This window comes from Xenopus tropicalis, chromosome 1 (assembly GCF_000004195.4).
Source record: "Xenopus tropicalis strain Nigerian chromosome 1, UCB_Xtro_10.0, whole genome shotgun sequence".
NCBI lineage: Eukaryota > Metazoa > Chordata > Amphibia > Anura > Pipidae > Xenopus > Xenopus tropicalis.
The window spans coordinates 78,803,304-78,829,539 of record NC_030677.2 but is presented as its reverse complement, the minus strand read 5'-3'; the positions used below and the strand labels follow the sequence as shown (position 1 = coordinate 78,829,539).

Below are 26,236 nucleotides of genomic sequence, written 5' to 3'. Positions count from 1 at the left end.
TGGGACTGTTTGGCGGCTCTGCTCATTCCCTCCCCCAATATAACCTGCCATCAGAAAGCTCTAAGATAGTCTAACTAAATAATCTGATGCAAATTAACAAGAGGGAGAAGCTCCCCAGGTATCAATGATCCAACACAAGAACTAAGGGTCATATCGGACATAAGGTGATGTGAGAACCCCGGATCAATGTTTTTTCCTAAAGCAGCAAAAATCTGGCTGCAGGGAAAATTAACTACACTCCAAGACAGTAGAACCAGTGGCCCCAATACTCTAGGGGTGGTTACTGTGGCTGTGGACTAAAGCTAAAGCGCCACTATCCCATGACTGAACATTGTTTCTCAGCCTACGCTTTCTCTGTTTTATTTTAAATCAATTACTTTGATGTGAAGAGGGATTAGTGTTTGCTAAAAAAAATATACTTTCCAGACTGGTGAATTCTATTTTTTTTTTTAAATTTTTCTATTTGTAAGCCCAATTGATTTAAATCAAAAGCAAGTATAGCCACAAATCCACTCAAAACTCACAATATCTATTGATAGGTCAGGTGAACTGATTTTATAAAAGTAGTGGCTTCTCCAAAAAGCATGTATTTAATAAATAATAAAAAGTACAATTTGGCAGCACAGGGAAGAGAGTTATTAAACCAATTGTGTCATCAAGTTTTTCTTTGAAAAAAATTTCTTGCCCAGAGTAAATAGTAAGCTAAAGATCCTCCCATATCTTAGGGTCAATATGACACTTGCTCAGGCTGAGAAACAATATTCTGCTCCTATGATTCCAATCAAGTCAACAGCCTATGTGTTGAATATATAAAAACACTGCCTGCACATTTAAAAAAATAATTATTTCAATGCCAGCCAAAGGGAGACATCTTAGCCTTCAACCCTTGGTCTCCAGTGAGAACTGATGGGAAAATACCATATAAAACGCTTAAAATCGACTTGCATATAAACCTATGTTTGGTACATTTGCCATCTTAGGTATCATTCATGGTCAGTTGAACCCATTTTAAATTATACATTATTTAAAGAAAAACAAAAATGTTTTTAGATACATTGTACATTTTATGTAACACTCACATCCATCCAAAATTGGTCAAGGTGAAAAAAATGATATCAAATAGCGCCACATATAGGAGCCAAACCCACATGATCATGGTATGTCTAGGAAACTGACTTATTTGGGCCAAAATTCCTAAATCATTTAGTGTAAGTTTTGGAAAAGTGGCCCCCAAATCTGGCATCCTAAACCAGCACCATAACAACAAGTAAACTGATAATCCTTTAACCCTTCTGCAAGAAGAGATGGATGTATAAACTGTTGGGTTTCAAAGAAAGTTCTGATTAAACACAATCATAAATAGAAATAATGGCTCGCAGAGATGATTCTTTGCAGATTTTTAGACAATTCACAATGTGGGCAATTCGCAATTTGTGAGCATCAAACTGATTTGCCAATGATCATAAATAATGCTGAATACAGGAAAGATTTGCCATTTTAAATAGGGAATATAATATATAATATTTCATTTGGAAACAAAACAGAGGTAAACAATGCAAAAAAGCCAACGTCTCTAGAACTATTTTTCTATCCTTCAGAAATGTCTTATTGTACAGATTTCCTTACAAGCCTCGGAAAACAACAACCACAAAACTAAAGAATCTATCAAACATGGTAACTGGATTATTCCAAATGAATATAATTAGCCATTATAAGGAATTTCCGAATGTCATCTTTTACTGATAATCAGACTATCCTGACAGTTCAAAGCTGCTGTAAGTTTAGAATTCATTAGGTCATTCTCTCTCCAGATTTAGGAAAGTCTCTATAAAGCCTGAACAAGAGGGGGGGGGGGGGGATATAAATGCAGCCAATATCATGCGAGTCATTTTAGAAACGCAAGTTGGTTTTCAGCCACTACAACAATGTAAAATATTTGCATTTTTTAAATGATTCTCCTAATACCCTTCTAAAGCAAAAAACAATGAGTGTGCAGTTTGTAAAAAGCTTTGAGCAGAAGCCTGAATTCTGTGTTATGTGTGAATTATGTATCTGTCTGTCCCACAGTTTATTGTGAGAAGTACCAACAACAAATGATGTTCCTGCCTTTAGTCATGTGATGGAGCACTTTTGGGGGTGACTGGTCCCCACCATAGTTTGCTCCCAGTCATCCTAATTATGCACATTGGAGAGAGCACAATATAAAGAAATGTCTTCCAAACACAGCTTGATTTGATAAACATTTAAGGGTAACAGTTTAGTACAGGTATTGGATCTATTATATAGACATTCATTATCCAGAAAGCTGTGACATGCAGCAATGCCATATACTATAATATCTAAATGTAACCATGTTTTGTTATTCTATGGATTATGCAGAAGGCCTTTGGCCTTGTGCTTTTAAATGGTCATGAAACTCCTTGGTGACTTAAAACGGCAGTTCCTTTAAAAGAGAACCTCAAGAAAAAAATCATAGTTATTGTTCTTTTGCAGCCCCATCTTTACTAGAATACCCTTCATGTTCCTAGTAAATAATTCTGTAATTCCCTTAGTCTCTGGCTCCCGTTATGCCCATGCCCCAGGGTTACCAATACAGGTAAGGAGGACTAACCCTAAAATACCATGCGAGTACTGGGAGCCGATCATTTAGCTGCACTGGGCTGCTGTACATAGCAAATTATACAAAAGCCCTACGGGAAAAGTAAATATTAGAAAAAAATAAAAAACAAAACAAGACCAGATTTTAATGCTCTAACAGAAAATGCAAAAACTACTTCCAACAATGTTTCAAGCATGTAATATTTACTTATTATTTAATAGTTAGATTATATTTAAGTATGCTGCAGTAAGGGATGCTTAATGTGGAAAACTTCACTTTATATATAACTATTGTAATGGCTTGAAAAGAATAGCTAAATACATCTGGATAAAGGGCAGACGATAAGGGTTGCATTGGTGTCTTTACTGAGAAGCAGTACCTTGAAAATATGGACAACACAAACAGCATTGTATATGGATGTACCACGTATAGCAGAAATTAGAATTATCAAAGTACCATTTATTATAAAGCCATTTTATAGATTCCAGTAGCCGCTACACGAGTGGAACAATGACCACACCCTGTCTCTGCACTGCAGGGCAGCGTCAAAAGCCAAATGTCCACATTATCTAACAGTGGTTAAAAAGAGGTACAGGGATTTGTATGAAAAGCAAAAGATCCACCACAGGCTGTGTTCAAGGATCACGAGAGGTGGGAATCTATATCTATATATATCTATAGAATGCATCACATATTATAAAAAAGAAAGTGCATGCTGCAAAAAGGGAAAGGGGAGGGGGGAATTTTGCACGCCTGTAACCCCAAGGCCTATATTAACAGAATCATAATCTATTATCTGATTAAAGGGTTAATTAGATCTAGAAAGATCACTTTGTTTTTTTAAAAATGGTCCATCAGATGCCATTGGTGCTAAGTCCAGCGGCTGATTAAAATGCCGATATGTAGCTCCATAATATACTCCTTACAGATATGATCCTCAGGGAGGCCACCAAACACAATTTTGCTGTAAAAAAGGCCAGACTTTGAGGAGGTTAAAAAGGACAGTCTTCCTCACTTAACACAGAAGGCCAAGAATTCCAGTTGGATAATGTGGGCATTCCCATGCCTGGGGTCCAGGTAGTGTTAAATGGGACAGTACATTGTGATATGTGTGCCAAATTTAGCAGCCCACATTTCAGTTCTTTGTATTATAATGGAGAAGATCACGGTTTAGCCCCTGCTGTCCATCAGTGCAACATGATATCATAACAGATTAGAGAAATATCACCCAGCAGAATGCCAGTCCCAACAGTGGCTGAGCTGTGACAAGTAGTGGCTTGTATCCAAGCAGTACAAACAAAACTACTGCAGTAGTCCTTAAAACGACAAACATAATGCTTAGTATCATCCGTAGAACATATATTCTCTGTGCGCAGATTGTAGTTTTCATGTACATTTGCTCTGGATCATGTAGTAAAGCAGCTGAAATGGCTTTGTTATACAAAATTGGTCCCTCTTTTTTTGCTAAGAGCAGTCAAGTGCTTTATGGACCATTAATTTCTTACCCACACATAATCAAGTGGAAGCCAGTTCAAGAGGCAGTTATGATTCCAAGAACTGCACATTCATGGTGAGTAGAGGATTGTAAAAGCAGTCAATTCACATAGCAAGACATAGGGGTCAATAAGACACACAGTCACAGCCATCCTTAATCAGGAGAAGGGTGCTCCCTTATAGTGAAGCAGGGTTTGGTGTTCAACAGAGACGCATGGTACTCTGCCTAGAACTCAAAGCGACCTGCTAGACACAATGTAGTGCAGCCTTGGGATGTGCACTGCTTGCATTCTGGAAAGTGTACTCAGTAATCACATGGTCTGGGAAACACCCCTTTTGTTTATTAGGACTTCCAACAAACGAATTTTGGCTTTAACATGCTTGTACTCGATGTAGTCTTCAGCCATGGGGTTCCGGTCTTCTTTTTGTACATTTCTAATGAAAAAGCGAAATGTATTGAAACAGAGTCTTGAATTTAACACAAGGAAAAATGAACTGTCTAATGAACAATTTTAAAATGCTAAATTAAATTCTTTCATTCTTAAAGGCATAGTTCACCTTTAAATTAACTTTTAGTATGATGTAGACATAGTAATTTTAAGACAATTTGCAACTGGTCTTCATTTTTTATTGTTTTTCAGTTTTTACGGTTTTGTTCAGCAGCTCTCCAGTTTGGCACTTTAACAACTAACTGGTTGCTATGGTGCAATGTTTCCTAGCAACCAGGCAGGGTTGGGAATATGAATAGAGGAGGGTCTAAATAGAATGATAAGTAATAAAAGGTAACAATAAAATTATAGGCTCACAGAGCAATTATTTATTGGCTGCTCGGGTCAGTGACCCCCATTTGAAAGCTGGAGAGAGTCAGAAGAGAAAGGCAAATAATTAAAAAATTATAACAAATAAATAACGAAGACCAGTTGCAAAGTTGCTAGGAATGGGACATTCTATAACTAAAAGTTTACTTAAAGGTGAACCACCCCTAAATTTGTTTACTTGATACTTTAAAAGAATTCACAAAAAAGTTCACAAATGATTATTATATGATTACGATGATATTAATTTTCCCCTCAGATTTGCTTGCAACACATTGAGCTGCCAGTTAGTAATCTTCTAATTTGCAAACTACAGAAAAAAAACTGTATGATACCTTCCATTTTGCTTCAGAAAATTATCTTCAAAATCTCTCAGCACTTTTCTGATCCTCTTTTTTTCTTCCCTTGCTTCCTGTAGCTGCTCTAAAAGCTCTGGGCTAAAATAACAGAATAAAACAACAGAGAATGAAGTTACTCAATACATACTGCTACATACATAGACACTGGTCAGAACCACAGTTATATCAAACAATTGCTGGTTTACATTAGAAGCTTTTATCCCTTTACCCAGCATCCACAAATAAACAATTGGTTAAAGACTTATGTCCAATATTAAATAAGAACAGTCTTTGTTTTAAAGATCTGTTAAGAACGATTAATGAACTTTTAAAGGGATAGTAACCCATTTCAGATTTAGCTGGATTGTGCATTTTAAAGGCTACCAGGTGCTAAGGTAACATTTCTATCATACCACTGAAGCTTACTGGCAAATCTCCTTCCTCCACTTTGTCAGGGGATGATGTTGAGCTTGGGGGCTTTGCTAAGTGGCTGAGCTTCATACGGTTTCATTTGTCCTCAGCTTATTGGTTCTTTGCCCTGCTCCACAAGCCCTACATAAACTCCTGAGGCAGTGGAGGAGGGACATGTGATATGGTATAAGGGGCTGGGCTGTGAAAGGGGACAAAAGAGAAACATAACACTTCTGCTGGGAAGCTTATTAAAGGCATAACAACACATCCAGCTAAAATGTGAAAAGTGTAACTATTGTATTAAGAACTTATTATTCTATTTTAAGTTTGACTGGCCAAAAAAAGGATTTAATACAAGATTTGTTTTGTTTAGTTCCTTCCTTTAAGATCACTACTTTGCCCAGCTATAAAATAAGCATACATTGATGCGGAATGAAGGTTGCCGAGTCCAAGATCTTGGCTGCTTTTGGAAGGAATATTGTCATCCACTGGTGACACGAAGCCATCTGCATCATCATCTAGCTGCTCCAAAAATGTTCTCACACTGAATCCAGGCTTCATTGTAACTGTGAAATCTGTGTTGCCATTAGTGTCATCTTCAGATCCTTCCTCTTCTTCCTACAATCCACAATGGATTGCAAGCAAAAAAATATGTTAAGGATGAATCAAACATAACACACATGTAGCCAATGACACAGCCAATGGTAAATGGAAAGCAATTAAGTGAAGCAACAGAAACCTGATTAGTACAGAACACCAAAACATACCAGCGTAGTTAGTTAAAACAGAGCTTAAATCAGAACTTTTGCCCCGTTACATGCACTCATCCATCCTAGTGAACAGTAAACAAACTCCCTGCAATATACAAAATAATTATTTCACCGCAAATTTGATTATCTTGACCTTAGCTTGGAAAGTAAAGTAAAGGCAGTGACACATGGGGCCCCTTTATTTTTGTGCATTTACTGATATAACCTTACTGATTTCACAATGGAAATGGCAATGTCACAGGGGCTGTGTTGTTGCCTGCCAGCCAGTATTAGGAGGAGGCAGAAAAGAAAAAGACGAACACATAAGGCTCTGGGCACATTTTAACTTGGCCCACCATGGTCTGGTAAAATTGCAAGCGATAAAATTCTCAAAAAATGGGATTATTTGAATCACCACAAGGTTGTCATGCAAGAGCTTGTAATGGCTCAATTTTACAGCAGTGACAATGTTTATACAATGGCATGCTTTTACAGACATGCCTGAGGCAATTTCTGGGCATTTCATCACCTGCAATTCTTGCACTACTAACAAAAATGCATGTGTGTCACTGCCCTTATAAGTAGGCAATTCCTAGTTCTTACCTAAAATGGTGAACTGCAACAAGCAGGAGAATAAGACGGAATGGGTAAGAATTAAGAAATCACTACTCCATACCATATAATTTACATTACTGAGACTTGGAAATATTTATAATCTAAGAATGGGTATCTCTTCCAGAATGTGGGAAGTCTCATGCAAGCCTGGTATTTGGCAGATCACTGAAGTGTGCAGTGTGGTGGGAAAGTTCATTTGATGTATCTAGTTTATTAGACAAAGTAAACCAGTCCAGCACATACTTTTTATAAACAGCATAGTGTTTTATTACAATATGTTACAGGGCACAATCAGATTTACAGACTGTGGATACCTGCCAAAGAGCAAATATACTTCCTCTGCAAGCTATATGGTCAATAGTGGTTTGATGATCCTAGGTTTACAAAGTCTTTCAATGTAAATACATTTTGATCAAGGCCAGTACACACTGCTTTATCCAGAGTACATGGCAGGCCACAGAAAAAAACTACAGCACCCACAGGAGGATCTCCAGGTTGGTTCTGCTGCCACATAAGTGGAGCTCATGACATCATTTCATACTGACAGCACACCATAGGTTGGATAGGTCTGTTTTGGGCTTTACAGCACAAGGTCACAGGATGGGTCAGTCAAGACTAACGTTTTTGTGAATATAGAATTTCAGAAACTTGTCTGGAACAAAAATATAAAACTCTACCTGCAAGTCAGGCCCCGATATCTCACTAAAGATAAGTTGGTCAATGACTCCTCTATGTTATAAATCCATGACAAGTAGTCATTCACATGGATATACATCACTGGATCTTCCCAAGTATCACATTCCACCTTCATATTGTATTTCACTGGTTACTGTTTAAATGGCATCTGAATTTCTCAACTGAACATGTAAAATCAGATCCTTAATGCAAATTATTAAATTCAGGGATGTCCAGTTTTTGGTCCTCAATCTGGTACTGACGTACAATTCCCAGCATACTCAGACAGTGAGAGGGCAGAGAGCCACAGCATGTACAATCATGCTATAATAGCTAGCACTCATTAGTTAAGGTCTGTTTTACTCTTACTGACCCAATGCTCTGAGCCATTCACTGCTCTTCCAAACAGTAACCTGGAGCATAGCAGGAAGCAGAGTTTAAAGAAACAGAAAGGCAAACCCACTCTCAGGGAGTTTTAGAAGTCACAACACAAAAGCCAGTGCAATCACAGCAATGAGCAAAGGCACGCAAGACTATATTGAGTAGGGGGAAATTGAAGCAGCTACTGATTTGTTTGAAAGCACTGCAAGGAATCAATGACTGATTATTTCAGAAAAAAATCATTATATGGGTTGATTTGTTGGGATTTCTGATGCAGATTTAGCATTTACTGATGTTAGCAGGCAAAGTTTCTTTTACCTCCTTGAAGAAGGATGCAGTTTCACCCTCGATAATTGGTTGCAGCAAAGGGCTTCTCCGCTTGCTTGAGGGTGATCCCTGTGATGAGTGGTAACAAGTATGTTACACTGCGATGCCCTCTCTAATAAATCCTATGCTACTGCAGCAGCTACTCTATTGTTTAATGTTGCAAAATGAGCACTAGCTTCATAGCTAGGCTATACATTCATTGCCCTTTAGGATTCTGGCTGATTACTTGCTTGCAAATTCTCAGGGTTCATTCAAAGGGTGTCCATCACAGCAGCCTCATGAACTGCCAGCCTGCTGCTGTCATAATCCCTGTATATGGCAAATTCCGGTACAGCCTATAATTTTGGGATTTTAATAAGATGCCTAAATATTTTGGCGACTGAATATGCTATCTGTATCCCTAAAAGTGGAAAGTCTAAAGTTACAAATAAAGCACATAACCAATTTTACTTCAATAAAAATAAGGTTAAAATATAAAAACAGAATACAGTCAAACACATACACTCCAAGTCATGGGGAAGTCTTTAACCCAATCGCATTTAAATATAGAAATTCATATTATAGGCAAAGAGAACACAGTGTTTTCTGCCACTGTGAACAACCTGCTGTAACAGTACAAATAAAAAGAAACAGATCTCTCATGTTGAAGTTGAGATATTTAGGGAGCAACACTGCTAAAACTGAAAATGAACTCATTATTGTGGATAGGGTTCCGTAATGCATAATAACAAATGAAGAGACATAGCCCCTGACTTACAATGACTGGGATAGTGTTTGCCCGACTGAGAATCTGCTTAAACAGTCTGTATCTGTCATACAATGGTTTCATTACTTGTCTCTCATTCTTGGTTACCTGTAAAACAAAGCATAATATAATGGTTAGACATATATCTTGTTTTTTTGCTTTATTTCTCTACAAATATTTTTTAATGTAAGAGCTTATTTATCATCATATTTACATTTACTCTTAAGACAATAAGTGGCTTTGACAAAATTATTTAAAATTAGATAAACAGACTTTAGAGAAGCTATGAGCTAATAGGGTCCTGAGAATTGGTGAGACCTCCAAGGTGGCCTGAACTAAAAGGAAAAAAAAAAAAAAAAAGTATAACAAGAAGTGGTTTAGAGAGCTGGTGATCGGTTGCCCATGAGAGAGTGGATTAATAAAAAAAAAATTTAAATTTGAAAAAAGGTATAATAAATAAAACTGAAAAAAATTATTCTGTACTATATGAAAACTAACTAGGAAAAAGTGTTAGGAAGGTAATCTATTCCTCATTCCCATGCATGTCAAAACCAAAGATGCTCTTTTTCTGACAACTGATTGCTTCTGACTAATTCTGCTAATTTTATATTATTTGAAGTACCGTGCTAAAAAGCACATTAGGCAAGAATTGCAAATTCTTTATTTTAAACTGCACATACACAACAAGATTCCAGCAGTTGTCAGGTGCAGATCCCACAAACAGCCAAATACAGTCCTTATGTATGATAAAGGGACCAAACATGCACAGATGTGCTTCACTATGCCCTGTCCTTATGTCCTGCTGCAAATCTTTGCGTGTGTGCAGTGGATAGCCCAGAGGATTGGGTAAGCATTTTATTTCTATATAACGTAAACAAGTAATTTTTTTAAAGGATTATAATGGGTAAAGTTTTTTTTTTTGTTTTTTTTTTCAAAGACCTACCACTCTGGTAGGACTTCTCAAAAGGTGAATGTCCCCTTTTAAGCCCCGAAATGTTATTGGCTAAAACTGTATGTATTTGAATTAATTATACATTCCTAATACCCTGCAGCAACAGTGTTCTTTTAAACAGCTTTTTTAATCTTCCAGTGATCCAAGTGCAGTGCTATATATCACAGCATCCTAATGCTCATTGTCTGTCAGGGAATGCTGGGAGATTTGTAGTTAAGTAAAGAGGGGCAAGGATTCTGCTTAAATGAGTTTCAATTGCTCAAATCATGCCTTAGTTTCTCCCACACACAGAAAACATCATTACACTAAAACCTAGCACACAATATAAAATGAATTCTGAACTGAATAGGCTTTGATGATTTCAAATGCTTTGTTCTCTTCATAATACAGCTTGGCTGCATGTAATGAATAACTTGGAATTACCCTGTATTTTTCCATTCAGAACCAGTGCCAAGTCAGGGAAAAAAATAAAGCTAGTTTAATTAAAGTCCTCCTTGAAATATTATGAGGCTCTGAGCACAGTAAACCAGCAACATAAAATGAGAGAAAATACGGCAAATGTAAAAAAACACATAGATATTATCTATATAGATATAAAGAAAATCTCCTTTCAATATAACTTTTTCATACACAGGCATAGGGCATTATCATTAATAGTGAATCTGAATCTGTAACTCCTTATAGAAGACTAGGAAACAATACATTTATAAATACGTGTTAATATTTTTGTACAGTCTGAGATGAGAGTGAAAAAATCAGGCTTGTTTTAGAAAGAAAAAAGCATGAGAGTCAAAGAGACCCACTAGTACATACCGGCCTGCCGTGAATGCTTTCATAATAAAGTAAAGCTTTCTGAAGAGACACTTTCTCCGCTGCAATCTGATCTCTAGTCATATCCTAAAAGTAAAAGATACAGAAGGTTACTCACACACTAAAATATATGCATCTGCCCACAGACCTTTAAGAAGAATACATGAAAGCAGGCCAGGGGTAGCAGAACTTGCTCAGAGTCTGGCTATATACCACTTCAAACACTGTATTCTGCATGAATGCAAAAGGCATCTGACAATATGTCACTTCTACTCAGTGTCATAGGACATAACTTCTAAATAAGGCCTGGCTTTAGGGCTGTGTCAGATTTTTTCAGACAACATTGTCAGGCTCTAAAAGTAAGGAAACATTTTGTATTTATCTATTATCGTAATGACCCCGTTTTATTAATCTACTGTTCTGCTGTACAGCGCTGCATTCATAAGTAGCACTATATATACATACATACATACATATATATACCTAAAAATATAATAATTCCAATGCTATACAAACAAAATGAACATTAAAACCCTATTTTCCATGTTGTAATGAGCTGCTTTTTCCACGGTTTGCTTTTTTTAAATTTCACAATCTAGGGTAAGCAGAAAATATACTCATTATCTAATTACTTTTGATCTTGACAAATCAGCTATGAGGTCACATCTTATCTGGAATGCAAATTACATTTCATCTTTATATTTGCACTAACGCATATGAGCAAGATACTCTGGTTCCTGAAACTGATGGGGCATTGACTGGAAAGATGAAAGTTTTGGTGGAGAAAAATATAGTTGAAGACATGAGGATTAGTAAAGATTACTAAAAGTTTTGCTGGGAACCATACACCTTATTACTAAAAAGGCTGCTAATATTAAGGCAGAAGGACAATAAAAAAAGGAGCATTTGATAAAAGAATAAAAACTATTTTACTGACTAAAAACTGTGGGCTGCTTATGAGAAAACCGAACATCTCTACCTTTATGTCCTCAGGCCGGTTGACTTCATTCCTTTTTTCCTGAAGCTTTTTTTGGATTGCCTCCATTGTTGCTTCCATCGAGGGCTTGGCAGGCTTTTCCACCGTCTCTGGTTTCTTTTCCTCCTCTCTGTCAAGCTGAGAGCCAAAACTTTTTGGTAGTGTATTGCTTCTCTGGCGCATCTGAGGAACAAGGTCATCTTCTGAAAGCTTGATTTTAGTCTCTACAGGATGGAACACCAAGATGTAATGAGTGATCGGATACAAACGACCAGTGCAGTCATGGTATAAGTAGTTTACAAACATAGAAAAGACAGTATGTTTCAAAGGGACACAAACCAGCCATTTCACATTCGAATTACCTTACACAACTATACATTTGTCAAGTAATACCTAATATCAGATGTACCAGGCTAGGTTGAGAGATCCCCAGTTTGGGTTGGGTCAATGGAAAGATCTATTAAGGGACTAGCATCCAGCCAATGGGTCCACATTTTCTCAAACTTCTGTGGGCAGCCCCTAGCTATGTATGTCAACTTAATCAGAGGGAAAAGTTAAGTTAATAAGTGTGATCCATTCTGACAATATGGGAGGGTTAGGAGCCATCCACTTCATAATAACAAAAAGTGTGGTGTAATGTGATGTGGTGTGGTGTAATAATGCATGATGAGTTGATCAACCTGTACCGTACTGAGATAAGAAGATTATATAGATTTGTGGTAACTTCACCCCAATTTTCATCATCAAACTGTGGAAACATACTCCAGATACATTTTTAAAATAGTCCTGCTATTATTGCTCCAGGACTAATTTTAAAAAGGCATCTATCTTAATATGCCCACCTCCACTCCTCAACCGTCATACCTTTCAGCTGCTTCCGGAACTTTGCCAGTTCATTCATCCATTTTAATACTTCAGGGTTTGTAGCTTTGTCCCGATGCGATGGCTGAGAGAAAATAATAAAGCAAGCAGTCAGTTTATGGCTGATTAGATTAACAATAAGCAGTTTAACTAAAAGCTTGGGCAGGATTTTACAGCGGATATTTTATAGGATTTAGGTACAATGAAGTTCTTGACATTTCTTTAAAACCTGTATGCATGTATTTACAGGACAGTTTGATGGTATGCATGTGTGTCATGTATCAAGTACCATCAAGTTACCATTCCTCATGGAAGTTTGTTTTCTGCATATTTTATATAAACATTATGTGAGTTACTAGTCTTTTTATAAAAAACAGGAAAACCTATATCTATGATTATGATCAGTTTATGGGGCCAGTCTGTTGCTTTTATGCAGAGTATTATATATAAAATATTTATGTATAAATAAACAGCAAATGCATATTACATGTAAACAAGCTGCAATAACAAATTGATGCCTGTATCAGTATGAGTCTATTTGATCATAGGCTGTATTCCTTTTTGGTGTGAGATTGGAGAGTTTTAAAGTGAGAAGACAGACAGAGCAAATAGTTGTCGCGAATTTTCAAAAACCCACTTGCAGCAATTAAAATTTAGTCACGGTTACTAACTTCCAGGCATAAATATACAAATCACTGTGACTGCATGGTACAAGTCACTGCTACGTTTAGCTGTGGTGATTAGTCGCTGCAACTGGATTGTAAAACTCGCAGAGATTAATCCCACGATCTGTCTTCATCCAAATTGGAAACACTGCCTGAGATACTGACATGATATCAGATCAAACAGCACTAACAAGCTAAAAAGGCTCAACATGAACATATGGCAAAGCTACTTTTCCTAGACAAACTTGCTTACTCACTCTGACTATAGTCATGAGAAAGCACTTTTACATTATGTGGTATTAGATCAGATATGGTTGCTCTTTTTGACCTAAGTTATATATACATTTTTTTACACAGACATATATATCTGCTCAAACTGAGCTGAAACACACTGCCTAGGATTTGTGGGAACCAATCCACCCAACCCTAGCTAAGCAGTCACTCAAGCCCTTTCCTAGTTCCATTGAGAAGTGATACTAAGCCACTTTTCCAGAGAATTTCTGCACCAAGGAGAAGGACTTTGAGTCCTAGAAACCATCACTTAAGAGAACAGGGTGAGGGAGGAGCTGAATGACACTGACAACCTAAGGTTGGGAAATGGTTTCTGCATGTAAAGCTTGCAATGCATGTTGAGATCTGCTTATTTTCCATGGTTGGATTGTATTGTACAGTGGCCCAAAAATCAGCCAGATATCAGTTGAAAAGTTTTTGTTTTAGTGCTCTGAAATAAAAAATACATTTGCAAGCGACTATATTAAATATTTTAAAAACATTATGTTAAGGCTTAGACTTTGACAATGCTTAGACATGCTTGACAAAGGGGTTGCTTTTGCCCCGAAACGTTGCATTTCCATAATAAAGATACCTAAAGGGCTAGTCCCGTACACAGCTCCTGAGTGCCAGTGCTGTTGTTTCTATTTGGAATGTTTGGGAGGGTGCCGATCCCTCCAGCAGTGTGCACCGAGCGGTGAAGTTTTTTGGAGAGCTGAGGGTGTGCGAAAAAAGGTCTTTTGTTCGTTTAAATCTGTGATACATTTGCAAAGCTTACTCTGTATTTTCGGTCTTCCTCAAATTTATCTTCAAACTTGCGGATTTTCTTTTTGAGGCTCTGAATTTTGCGGGTGAGTTGAGCTGGTGTAAGGTCCTCATCTCTATCCTCTTCATGTGAACCCAGTGAAGAGCTGCGCCTCCTGCTGAAAAAGCAGCAAAGGGTTAACAAAGCAGAGATATTGTACAAGTCATAACCTCACAATCTAAGCATTTGAGGGAGGCATCACATGAGGATTTATGTTATGGTTACAAAGAATTGGTAAAGATACTACAAGGTAATGTAACAGACGGATATTAATGAGTTGGGAAGAGTGCAGACATGTGCAACTAAAGGAATGGAACAGTAAACCCTCCCCCGCCACCTACACCTATCTGAATGCTGTGACTGCCTTCCTTTGTGTAAGCTTTAAATGGTATCAGTACTGAGATTAACTGGCCCCTGCCTTGTTCACACCTCAAATTCAGGCTGTAAGACCCTGTATTGTTCACATGTTCTAGTCCCTGCATTGTCCACCCCCTGCATTGTTTATAACGGAGGTTTAAACTGTACGTGCCCACATTGTTCACACCTCAGACAAACTGTAGGAGCAGTGCCAGCCTTGTGTCACTGTATGTACTGTCTGCCCTATGCTGCCTGTGTGTGCCATATTCTGCTTGCCTTATACTGTTTGTTCTGGGAAATTGTTAGCATTTGGAAATAGTCCCTAAGATGTGTAACTGTGTGCTGGGGGTTGCTGTGCTATCCACTGGGAAAGCATATGGATTTAAGGGTATTTCTTAATATGACATAATGAACTTATTTCACATATGAAGGAAGGGTGAAATCCCTGCAGTGAGCATCAACCATTTGGGTTTTTACTGCTCTACCATGATTACTGTGGGTATGGTTTAAAAAGGGGAGTGGTCAAACTGACTATTATTACCATTATTGGCCGTCCACCATGAGGGCCAGAAACATTCCAGCCCTCAATACCACAGAAGTTGGACAACACTGCTCTAGAGAAACTGTACTTGCAATGGGACATGATTACTCTTTAAAAGTACATTAGAGAGCATTACAGAGAGACAGCAGGGGATTCTTTTTGCGAACAGAAAAGAAGAACCAGAGGCTGCCCCTTTACACTTGCGGAGATTCAATTTTGTTTGAAGCATATTAGGTGGTTCTTCATGGAGAAATGATGATGTGGAATACCTTGACTGGGAATGTTGCAATGGCAGATTCTATTAATGGGATGACTTCTTGGACAAGCATAAAATCCAAGACTATAGCAATTTTATTTGTGCCTTATACTGGCTGACTCCTCTGTTCCTCAGAGAACCACCAGGTCACACTACCCACTTTGACAGCTGCAAGCTGGTACATCTTATGTATAGTTCTGTAAGGTAACCGGTAAGGTAACCGGAATGCGAAATGGCTGTATCTACATCAAACCAACATCTACTGCGCACCACTGGAATTCCATCTCCAAATTTATCCATATATAATCCTCCATTGTTCTCTTCAAAACTAAACAGTTTCTCTTTCTTAGAGCAGTGACATCTGTTTCAGTCTTCAGTACTTATGAGACAAATCCTCAACCACTGTAACTGCAGCACTCTTTCCCTTCTATTTGTGTCTGACAGGTACCCACCCACTTAGACTGTAAGCTCTACAAGGAAGGCACCTCCTTCTGTCCAATCATTTAAAAGCACTATGCATGTGATTTCCATTTAGTCTGTAGTTTCAAAGTGCTCTTTTTTCATTTACCTTAGCAATTATAAACATGTACTTGGAATTTATGATAGCAATTATTAAGGCTAAACAAAGTGTATTACCTCATAAAAGAATGTGCATTTGGTGGTGAAGGAGGCACTTCAGGGTCGTCAAGATATTGTTGACTGTGGCCATAGGCATAAAAACGAGGAGACAACATAGGGTCACTGTCAGCTTCAAGAAGCTGGCGAATAAGGCGCCCTGCCTGAGGAGACAACCGGGCCTCATCGGAGTCTCTTCCGTCCTGCTCCCATGAAGTCAAGGCTGGAACTGGTTCTACAATAGACAAATGAAGTTTAGTTGCAACAGATGAGTTAAACTTACCATTTTCAAACTTCCCTATAAAATTTCAGTTAGCAGAAAATTTGTGAAGTCTTTTCATTCCTTTTAAATTAACTGCTGTAACCTTTTGTTTCATAAAAAACAAAAATGTTTTCCATTAGGGTCTGCACCTCTGCTGTTGGTAAGAACACTTTGTGCGTAATTCGTACCTTAAAGCAGCTTAAAAAAAGGTCATTGTGCTGGAAAGAGTACAGTATGATTTAATCCAATGGGAGGAGTTTAAACTGTAATCTGCATATTCATATATGATTATGAAAAACTGCATTATGAAATCAAGAAAAACGGAACTGTAAACAAATCACTGCATTTAGTGTTTGGTGAGATTGTGGATTTGGTACATCCCTATAATTATTTTGTATATTATTTGCAATAACCCACAAATGTTATTTTTTACACTGAATAAAGGTGATCTGAATGGGTAAAGGAGATGTTCACACAAATCCCCCAAATGGCTGAAAATAGAATACAGTAATTAAAGAACTGAATGCTTTGTTCATATGAACAACAGAGTTGCTAATATGACCAAGGTCACAATATCTACCTGTTAAGGCTAATGTCCCACGGAGAGATTTAGTCGATCTCTGCTACCATGGGCGACTAATCTCTACGAAATGCCTTCCCACCAGCAACAAAGCGAATCGCTGGTGAAAAGGCCCATGCATCGCTTTGGCTTTCCAAAGTTGCACAAAGTTGCCTGCAGGAGGAAACATTGCACGACTTCAGAAAGCCAAAGAGAAAATAAAAAAAAAATACAGAGACCTAAACACAATTTAAGTGAGCCAATGATGTACCAGAAGGAAGGTATAGGTTAGAATTGGCAAAAGGGAGAAGGGGGAAATATTATAAATATCTGCAAATATCTTTTACAGACAAAATAACAAGAAATAACTAGTAGTGTCATAAAATAAAAAGACAAGCAATAAAAAAAACTGGAGGAGTATGGTGCCAAGCAAAACTAACATGGCTTAAATAAGCTTGAGTAGGTCTGCTTAGAGGCCAAAGGGTGTCTGTCAGAACAACACAGGGATATGTCACAAAAGGTTTGGTGCAGGTGCTAAATCTGCTCTCCCACAGGTGACTAATCTGGTTTTCCATTTTTTTCTGTTTGTTTTTTGTCCGTGCTTTTTCAATTTGGATCTTTTAATAAGTGACTAGATATTTGTGGTTTTAAATAAAGTGAGTTTAACTGTGGTTTTAAAAACCCCTAAAACCACAAAAATGATAGTGTTGATAAATGGGCCTCAAAACACACAATAGATATAACAGATATTTACAAAAATAATAACAAATGTGTATGTGTTACATTTAACCCCCTGCTTCTCATCCTTTCAGTGGGCCTGGCAACTGAGTCCGCACTGCAGGCACTCCAAGAACTACTGACTAAAACCCATACTTTTAACCAAATGTCAAATACTGACTGGTCAGTAGTAGGGATGCACCAAACTCAGTTTTCTGGGTTCGGCTGAACCCCCGAATCCATCGTAAGAGATTCGGCTGAATATTGAACTGAATCCAAATCCTATTTAGCATTTTAGCATATGCTAATTAGGATTTGGAAAGGTGAAATGTTGCCATGCGCAAAAAAATTTCCACCTCCATGTTCACGCGGTGACATTTCACTCTTCCAAATCCTAATTAGCATATGCTAATTAGGATTCGGTTCGGCCAAGACCGTGGATTTGGCCGAATCTGAACCCTACCAAAAAAGGCCAAATACCAAACTGAACCCTGGATTCAGTGCGTGCATCCCTAGTCAGTAGCTATTAGGTTAATGTATGTGAGTTGGGCATAGACTCTCTTGAAGTTCAGGACAATAGGTGGTGTAAAATGGAGCTTGAGGCAAAAAGGACAGGTTTTACAACTACAACAGGGAGGGGGTATTAGCAGCTGATTGACAGAAGTGTTTAGGGGCTAGCATCTGTTGAATTCCAATACACTAACTAGTGTATATTACATAGTATTCTTAAATACACAATGTATATATAAAATGAGATATGACACAAACAAGTTTCCTGATGTCTCCCTGAGACCTTTAGACTCTAAGCCCTTGTGAGTAGGGCCCTCTGATCCTATTGTTGCCCTTGTTTGTTAAATTATTGTAAGATCCCTGTTTGTTAGAATTTATTGTAAAGCGCTGCATAATTTGCTGGTGCTATATAAAACGATGACAATGATGATGGAGATGATGATGAGGTAACCGTTTTCTTTTAATGTGCGAGTAACACGGATACAATTACAGGAGACCAGTTAGTTATAGGAGACTCAGCATAGAAAATATGCCACTGAACACCTCAATGGACCAAAAAGGTCTATTTGATTATTTTAGCAACTACAAGAGTAACACACACCCTTCAAAGTCCCAATGCACACAAATTGAAATACTCACAAATCTGTCTATATTATCTGATACTGAGGCACTAAATATTTTTTTATTTATTTACACAATGGGTTATTTCAGAAATGCATTAATGCATTGTTTAAAAATTTAAATGAAAGCTTCCTGGAGTCTCTAGTTACCACAGCAACATCTCACTTAGCAGATGGGTGAAGCATTAACAAAAAAAATAAAATAATTGGGAACTATTTCAGCATTTTGCAGGTCGGACTATATGCTGGGTAGATGTATGCGCTTCTATAAGTACACCTAACATTTATTCAATCTAAACAGAAGTTGCCCTTTGGGGAGCGGACCTGCTATGGAAACAATGCACAAATCAACTGAAATGTTCTCATTCTCTCTCTTTCTCTGCTAATAAAGGATATCAGATGTTCTTTATATAGAGGATAAAAAAACGAAGGCTCTGCACAACAGCAGATGTCTACTGGGTATCAGTTTCTTCCATATTGTACATTTACTCTCTATTATACTTTCATGTACACATGCTACTAGTTTAGGTTATTTATAACATTCCGGTCCTAAAAGAAGGTCCAAACTCCGTAATAAGGTAAATGAATTGTATATTTCTCAACTCCTGGCCTAAGTACCATAACAAGAGCAAGATTTCAGGCAGAGATGAAGATGATAAAACTGGGAAATGCCTATAGTCAACAGTATAGAAAGTATCTGGGCAACAGTCTGTTAACAGCATAATGGGTGTTTCCTGGTTATCGGGCATCTGGTTAACTGTAGCCCTATATTTTCAATACTGCTATTTACAAATTATATATGGTATTATATATGGTATTGCTGTATTGTAAAACTGTGTTTAAAGGGCTAAATGGCTTTAACATACATTTTGTTATAAGAACACCACAAACTGCTACACATAAAATATCCACCAACTCATTTAACAAAATGTGTTTTGAATACATCACTGATCACAGTCCGTCTAACTTCAAATATTGTACTAATTAGAACATTTTCAAAGCCTTATAGCCACATAGCACTGACTGCAAAAATACTACAAACTAAAGGCCAATCTATAAATGTTTTGGATTAAAAACAATTAAATTACCATGGCTCAGTTGTCCGAGAAGCCTGGAAAAATATTCAGCACAATTAGCAGGATTCCTTGATGGAACCACTTACTGTGGTCCAAATGCCATTATATGCTATAAAGTGGCTATGTGCATGATTGTCAGCTGTCCTGTGGGCACTGAAGCCACTACTTTCTGCTGAATACAGACACATTTGATGGCAAGTCCACTATAAATACCGTACCAGCCCTGTTAAGAGTTCTTTAATAAACACATCTATTTCTTACCTTCCCAGTTATTGTCATCACACAGTGAAGTGAGATCCAGCCGAGGCACCTCGGGAACAAAGCTCTCTTCAGCCTCTAGCCTTCTTTGTGGTCTTGATTCAGAATTATTCTTTTGTTCCTGAATTTTCATTTTTGCTGGCTGGAAAAAAAATCCCGCAGATGAAGCAATGAGTTAAAAATGGTTCTCAACAAGAACAAAATGTCCTGCGACTTAGAAGGAAACTGTCCAAATCCCACGTCGAACAAAACGAGTGTTAGACAATTCCCGATTCAAGCTTTCAGCCTGCTTTCTGAAGATTGAGTGCTCAGTGACCTCTGCATGTTAATTGGCCAGAAATTCTCCCTGGTGAATACAACACCCCATTTTATTTCTGAACTTTGCCACAGAAACACAGTTGCATTTCTTAGACTATCTGCCTAAATCTAAAAAACCTGGCACATGTAAGTACTGTTTCTCATATTGTCCCTAAAGGAATCACCGCTCCCGTTTGTTGACAGCAGCAATGAGCGTGGAAATCAAATAACACGTATAATAATGATCTTGTGGTTGCTAAGGCTGACACAGCAACACAAGCTTTACTGGATTCCCTCAGGCAAAGACGATGGAACAGAAGTGGATAAATGGAGCACAATGTAGTTGAGCTTTCTATGCAGGAGCTGCTAAGCAGCCTGAACTGTGGTAACTGCCCAGGACACAGGGCTGACCCTTGTCTGGAGAATAACATTTCTTCCAGAGGCTAAAGGAGAAAGTGTGGGGGCACTTTTTATAAGGGAACTCCTGCATACCAGAGCACAAAACGCAGCTAGCAAGGTCTGGAACTTCAGCTGGAAACAATACAAGGCTTGGGTCAGTGCCAGCCACACAGAGATAGTACACTTGATAGCAAAGAACATACCCTGCAGTGTGTCAGTAGATGAAAACTTCATTGTGCTAAAAACTTGTTACAAGATTTGAAGGTTACACAGAGAGCTTCTAGTAACCCTTTCTGCTCTAAGCCAGAATAATTATAAGTGTATTTTAAGTACATAAAACAAAATTTAAAAAACAAAAACACAAATCTAGGTAATTGATTACTTTAAATCTGCATTATAAATAATATTTTTCTATATAGTTAGTGAATTATAAATAATAAATATGCAGAATTAGAATCTGGGCAAATCCTACTAGCTGAATGGACTGAAATTGTACCCTTAATATCAAATTACTTTTGACCACTGAAAAACTAATAGAGACAATTTTTCCTTATGCTTCAATTTTTTTCTGGGATTTGTTCATTCAAATTAGGGTTTGGATTGGATTCAGCTGAATCTACTGAGATTGATTAGTTGTTCAACCAAATTCTAAAATCGTGTATCCATACATTATAAAGCAATCGCAAAAAAAAAAAAAAAAAATTAGAAGTCAACAGGTAAAATCTGATTGGCTGTTGGTGGCACCACCCACTTTCTCTAACTTTGAACTGTAGCTACCTGGTGACTAAATATTAATACCAAGGCCCCCAAACTTTGCAGAGTAAAAGAATGGCAGCAGTTTAAGTTTAAACTAATAAAACTCTATAGGTAAAATCTGATTGGCTGCTGTTGCTCCGCTCACTTTTCTAAATTTGGGACAGTGCACAGCGAAAAACTGTGCAAAGTTTGGGAACCCTGGCATTAAACCAATAAAATTCAATAGGTGAAATCTGATTGGCTGTATGTTGCTCCACCCACTTTTTTAACCTAAAACTGCAGTCCCCTAGTGACCAACTATGAAGAGTTTGGGGTGTTAATACTGTGAGAATGGCAGGAAGTTGAATCTCTCCATTGAAAGTCAATAGGTAAAATCTGAATGGCTGTTGGTGGCTCCATCCAATTTTTCTAACCTTGAACTGCAGTTACCTGGTGCCTAACTTTACAAGGTTTGGGGACCCTGGTGTTATTACTGTGAGAATGGCAGCAGGTTGAATTTCCTCCATTGAAAGTCAAAAGGTCAAAAATCTGAATGGCTGTTCTTAGCTCCACCCACTTTTCAGCATCCAACAAATATGCTATTTTCATTCAGGTTGACCATCATGACTGTGATTCAAGTTTGCTGAGTGTAGCCTCAAAGCTGTAAGATTAGCAGGATTGGAGGAAACTGAACAGGAAGTGGGGGCAAGGCTTCACTCTGCACAAGGAAGCAAAGGAAAAGAGCAGGAGAATTCAACTTCTAACTCAGGAGCCAGGTCAGACTGAATGCTGGGACAAAAGTAGGTAATTCTGGAGGCTGTTTAAAGTAATTTTACTGATAGAAAAAAAGGTTTACTTATTCTTTAAGCTGAAATTCAGGCTGAGGATCTAAGGCTGGGGGCACATGGAGATGTTCATCTGACTTCCTTTGCCTGTGTTTTGTACACAGATGGGGGAAAGCTGATCTGCTGTGATGCCCTTCCTCCTGTAGCTCCATTGACAGGCAGTGCATCAGCCTGTGTGGAGCTACACAGAGCTGATATATGGCGTAGAAATGAATGAGCATGTATTTTCACATCAATATCCACACAGTCTGAGACTGTTATAGCACCTAGAGGACATACACAGTATGAGGTAGTACATTTTCTGTCAGTGTTTAACATTGGTTATGTTACTCAATCTGTTGTGGAAATTAATTAACTCAAATTCCCTTCATCAGCTACATATGCAGGACACTGGTATGTCAGCAAGCAAATGCAGTTCCATGGGCTGCCTATTACGTGACACTAGGAGGAGTAGCAGGATAAAAACAGCTTACGAACACTGAAAAAATAGATGTGTAAATGACAAAAACGGACATTGGTGCCATAATGTTAAATCCATATAACTGCCAAACACCAATTGAAAATTTCTTGTAATTATGACACTTATGCATTGTGACAACCAAAACTTTCAAAACAGCATTCTTCCCAAGACTTTGGTAAATTGCTCCCCATATCTACCTGTCTATTGAACTTTTGCAATTTACACGTCTTAAGTCCCAAGCTCCCCAGCACACATTATGGGAAGAAATTATCACCAGTTAAGCCAATTTCAGGCATGCCTCTGCACAATTGTGCATAGTATGTTCTATGATGAATGGAAAACTTCAATCAATACATATATACACTGCCACATTATAAGCAAAGAAGGTGCAAAGCTTTAAAACGCCATTCACTTCAATGGAGCTGCACTTAATTTGTACATCCAGACACACACACACTGACACACAGGGAAAAACACAAACCATGGATTTTATTACGACCCAATTCAAATCATCCCATAAAGTTAACAGGAATTTATTAGCCGTGCATAGGATAGAAGATCTGGTTACAAGCCCCTTATGGGGTCAGAAGGTTTTCCCTCCCTATAAGCAGATTAGCATGAAACCAGGTTACAAACTTATTTGTATGTTTTCCCTCATTGTGAGTTACAGTGCCTGTTTCTAATGGTTAATTTCTCAACTCTCTAGGTAGGAGGCTTAGAAGGGCCACAAGAATGCACACAATTTCATAGGAATGTCACATTTTTATGACCTCCTAAAGCCATAATACGATTTTGGTAGCTTTTCCTGCTCAACAATTTTGCCTGCATTTTAACAGTCTTTTGCTTGCAAGCACTACTGCTTTATGCCAGATGAATAAACAAGGGAAGGGAAAGCCTGAGTTACTATAAACTATCTTATGTTGTGATTTTAAAAAGTTACCAATTATACTCACTGGGGGGCATGCATAAAAAAACTGTAACCACCCCAGTGAATAGCACTAGCCCTGTCCTATAAAGATATACATGTATGGGACCGGTTATCGAGAATGCTCGGGAACTGGGGTTTTCTGGCTAGGGAATATTTCTGTAATTTGGATCTCCATAACTTAAGTCTGCTAAAATTCATTTAAACATTAAACCCAATAGGATTGATTTGGCTCCAATAAGGATTAATTATATCTTAACTGGGATCAAGTTTATTATTACAGAGAAAAAGGAAATCATTTTTAAAAATTAGAATTATTTTCTTATAATGGAGTCTATAGGAGATTACCTTTCCGTAATTAGGAACTTTCTGGATAATGGGTTTCCGGATAAGGGATCCCATACCTGTACATATATTTGCAAGTAAAATGCTGCATTGTACAGTAAAAGTTAATTTGCCTCACAGCAGGTATGTTACAAAGTATAAACCTTGCTTAACCCCTTGTAAAACAACAAAGGCAACCATTTAGTCCACCCAACTCAGAAAAATCAAGTTGGACTGGCTTATATTGGGGTTTTTGTATGCTCCGACAAAACTTAGGGGAAAAGACAATCTTTCATAAAAATACACTTTCAAAAAGCAATGTTTAGATTTGTGTACATACCCCTATCTAAAGAGTTAACAAAAGGGAAGGGGTTTTCTTTGATGCCCTTAAGCTGGCCATACACGCACCGACGATATCGTAAAAAACCTTGTTTCGTACAATATTTGGTGAGTGTATGGAGACTCGGCGAAATGCTGCGGATATCAGTCGACTGGCAGATGTCCCTTTCCTGAAAGATCCTTCTTTTTTGATGCTGAGTTTTTTACCCTTCAGATTATTTAGTAAATGTCAGACATTCATGGAAATGAGTTTAGTCGAATTTTTAAAAATAAAAATGTGAGAAACGAGAATGAGTTTAAGTAAATCTGCCCCTCAGAGTTGTATATAAGATCAAAATTATTCTAACATTCAGTACAGGATTTTTACAAGATATTAAAAAATAGATTCCATTTATTTGATGCTGTTTCTTGGATATGCATCAGGAAACAGAGCAGTGCACCTAGAATCTGCACAATAACAAATATATTTGCACAATTGGAACCTAACACCTATCTTCCCAAGCCTCTATTAAAGGGGTGGTTCACCTTCAGGTTAAATTTTAGTATGGTATAGAATGGCCTATTCTTAGCAAGTTTTCAATCAGTCTTAATTTTTTAAAAATTTTATAGATTTTTAATTATTTGCCTTCCTCTTCTGACTCTTTCTAACTCTCAAATGGGGGTCACTGACCCCAGCAGCCAAAAACTATTTACTTTGTATTATTTATCCTTCTATTTAGGGCCTCTTCTATTCATATTTCTATCTCTTTTACAAACCACTGCATGGTTGCTAGGATAAACTGGACCCTAGCAACTGTTGAAATTCCAAACTGGAGAGCTGCTGAACAGAAAGCCAAATAATTAAAAAAAACACAGAAATAATAAAAAAGGAAGACCAATTGCAAATTGTCTCAGGAGAGTACTTCAGTGCTGTCCAACTGCCGGCCCGTGCCCCCCCCCCCAGGGCTCAGACTGTAATCACCCACATTGTTCAGTTCTTAACACCTCACCATTGTGTCACTGTTTGTACTATGTATGGCACACACAGGCAGCATAGGAGAGGTAGAGTGTGTAGAGTGTGGCACACACAGGCAGCATAGGGCAGGCAGAGTATGGCACACACAGGCAGCTAAGGGCAGGTAAATTAGGGCACACACAGGCAGCTAAGGGCAGGTAGAGTATGGCATGCACAGGCAGCTAAGGGCAGGTAGAGTATGGCACATACAGGCAGCATAGGGCAGGCATAGTATGACGCACACACAGGAAGCATAGGGCAAAGTATAGCACATACAAGCAGCATAGGGCAGGCATAGTATGACTCACACACAGGCAGCGTATAGCACACACAGGCAGCATAGGGCAGGCAGAGTACTGCCTGTGTGTGCCATACTCTGCCTGCCCTACCCTGCCTGTGTGTGCCATACTCTGCCTGCCCTACCCTGCCTGTGTGTGCCATACTCTGTCTGCCCTATGCTGCCTGTAGGAGGTGAACCTGGCAGAGGTTAATTCTGGGAGTTTGTTAGTAGTTGGAGCAGTGAGCACCAACCATTTGGGTTTTTGCTGCGTTACCACCATTAATGTGGGCATGGTCTTGTGATAACATGGGTGTGGTTTGAAGTGGGTGCGGTTTTTCAAGAAACGAAACGTATACTACCAAAAAACACATGTAAATCT

The 26,236-nt window shown here is 38.1% G+C and overlaps 1 protein-coding gene across 10 annotated transcripts in view; it reads right to left on the bottom strand.

Annotated features, from left to right (window-relative positions):
• Nucleotides 1-454: 454 nt before the first annotated feature.
• The window catches only part of fam13a (family with sequence similarity 13 member A), a 126,978-nt gene continuing 101,196 nt past the window's right edge, over nt 455-26,236 (bottom strand). For 7 of the 10 annotated variants that reach the window (XM_031903208.1, XM_031903198.1, XM_031903217.1 and 4 more), the window contains 11 exons: nt 20,263-20,401; nt 16,279-16,492; nt 14,462-14,606; nt 12,752-12,833; nt 11,891-12,111; nt 10,915-10,998; nt 9,162-9,257; nt 8,396-8,473; nt 6,079-6,275; nt 5,244-5,345; nt 455-4,528 (listed from right to left, as the gene is read on the bottom strand). In XM_031903208.1, coding sequence (XP_031759068.1) covers nt 4,405-4,528; nt 5,244-5,345; nt 6,079-6,275; nt 8,396-8,473; nt 9,162-9,257; nt 10,915-10,998; nt 11,891-12,111; nt 12,752-12,833; nt 14,462-14,606; nt 16,279-16,492; nt 20,263-20,401 — 1,482 coding nt within the window. In that variant the 3' untranslated portion in view covers nt 455-4,404. The remainder of the gene's footprint in view (nt 4,529-5,243; nt 5,346-6,078; nt 6,276-8,395; nt 8,474-9,161; nt 9,258-10,914; nt 10,999-11,890; nt 12,112-12,751; nt 12,834-14,461; nt 14,607-16,278; nt 16,493-20,262; nt 20,402-26,236) is intronic. The other 3 variants (XM_031903205.1, XM_031903212.1, XM_031903220.1) reach the window with 3 other exon arrangements.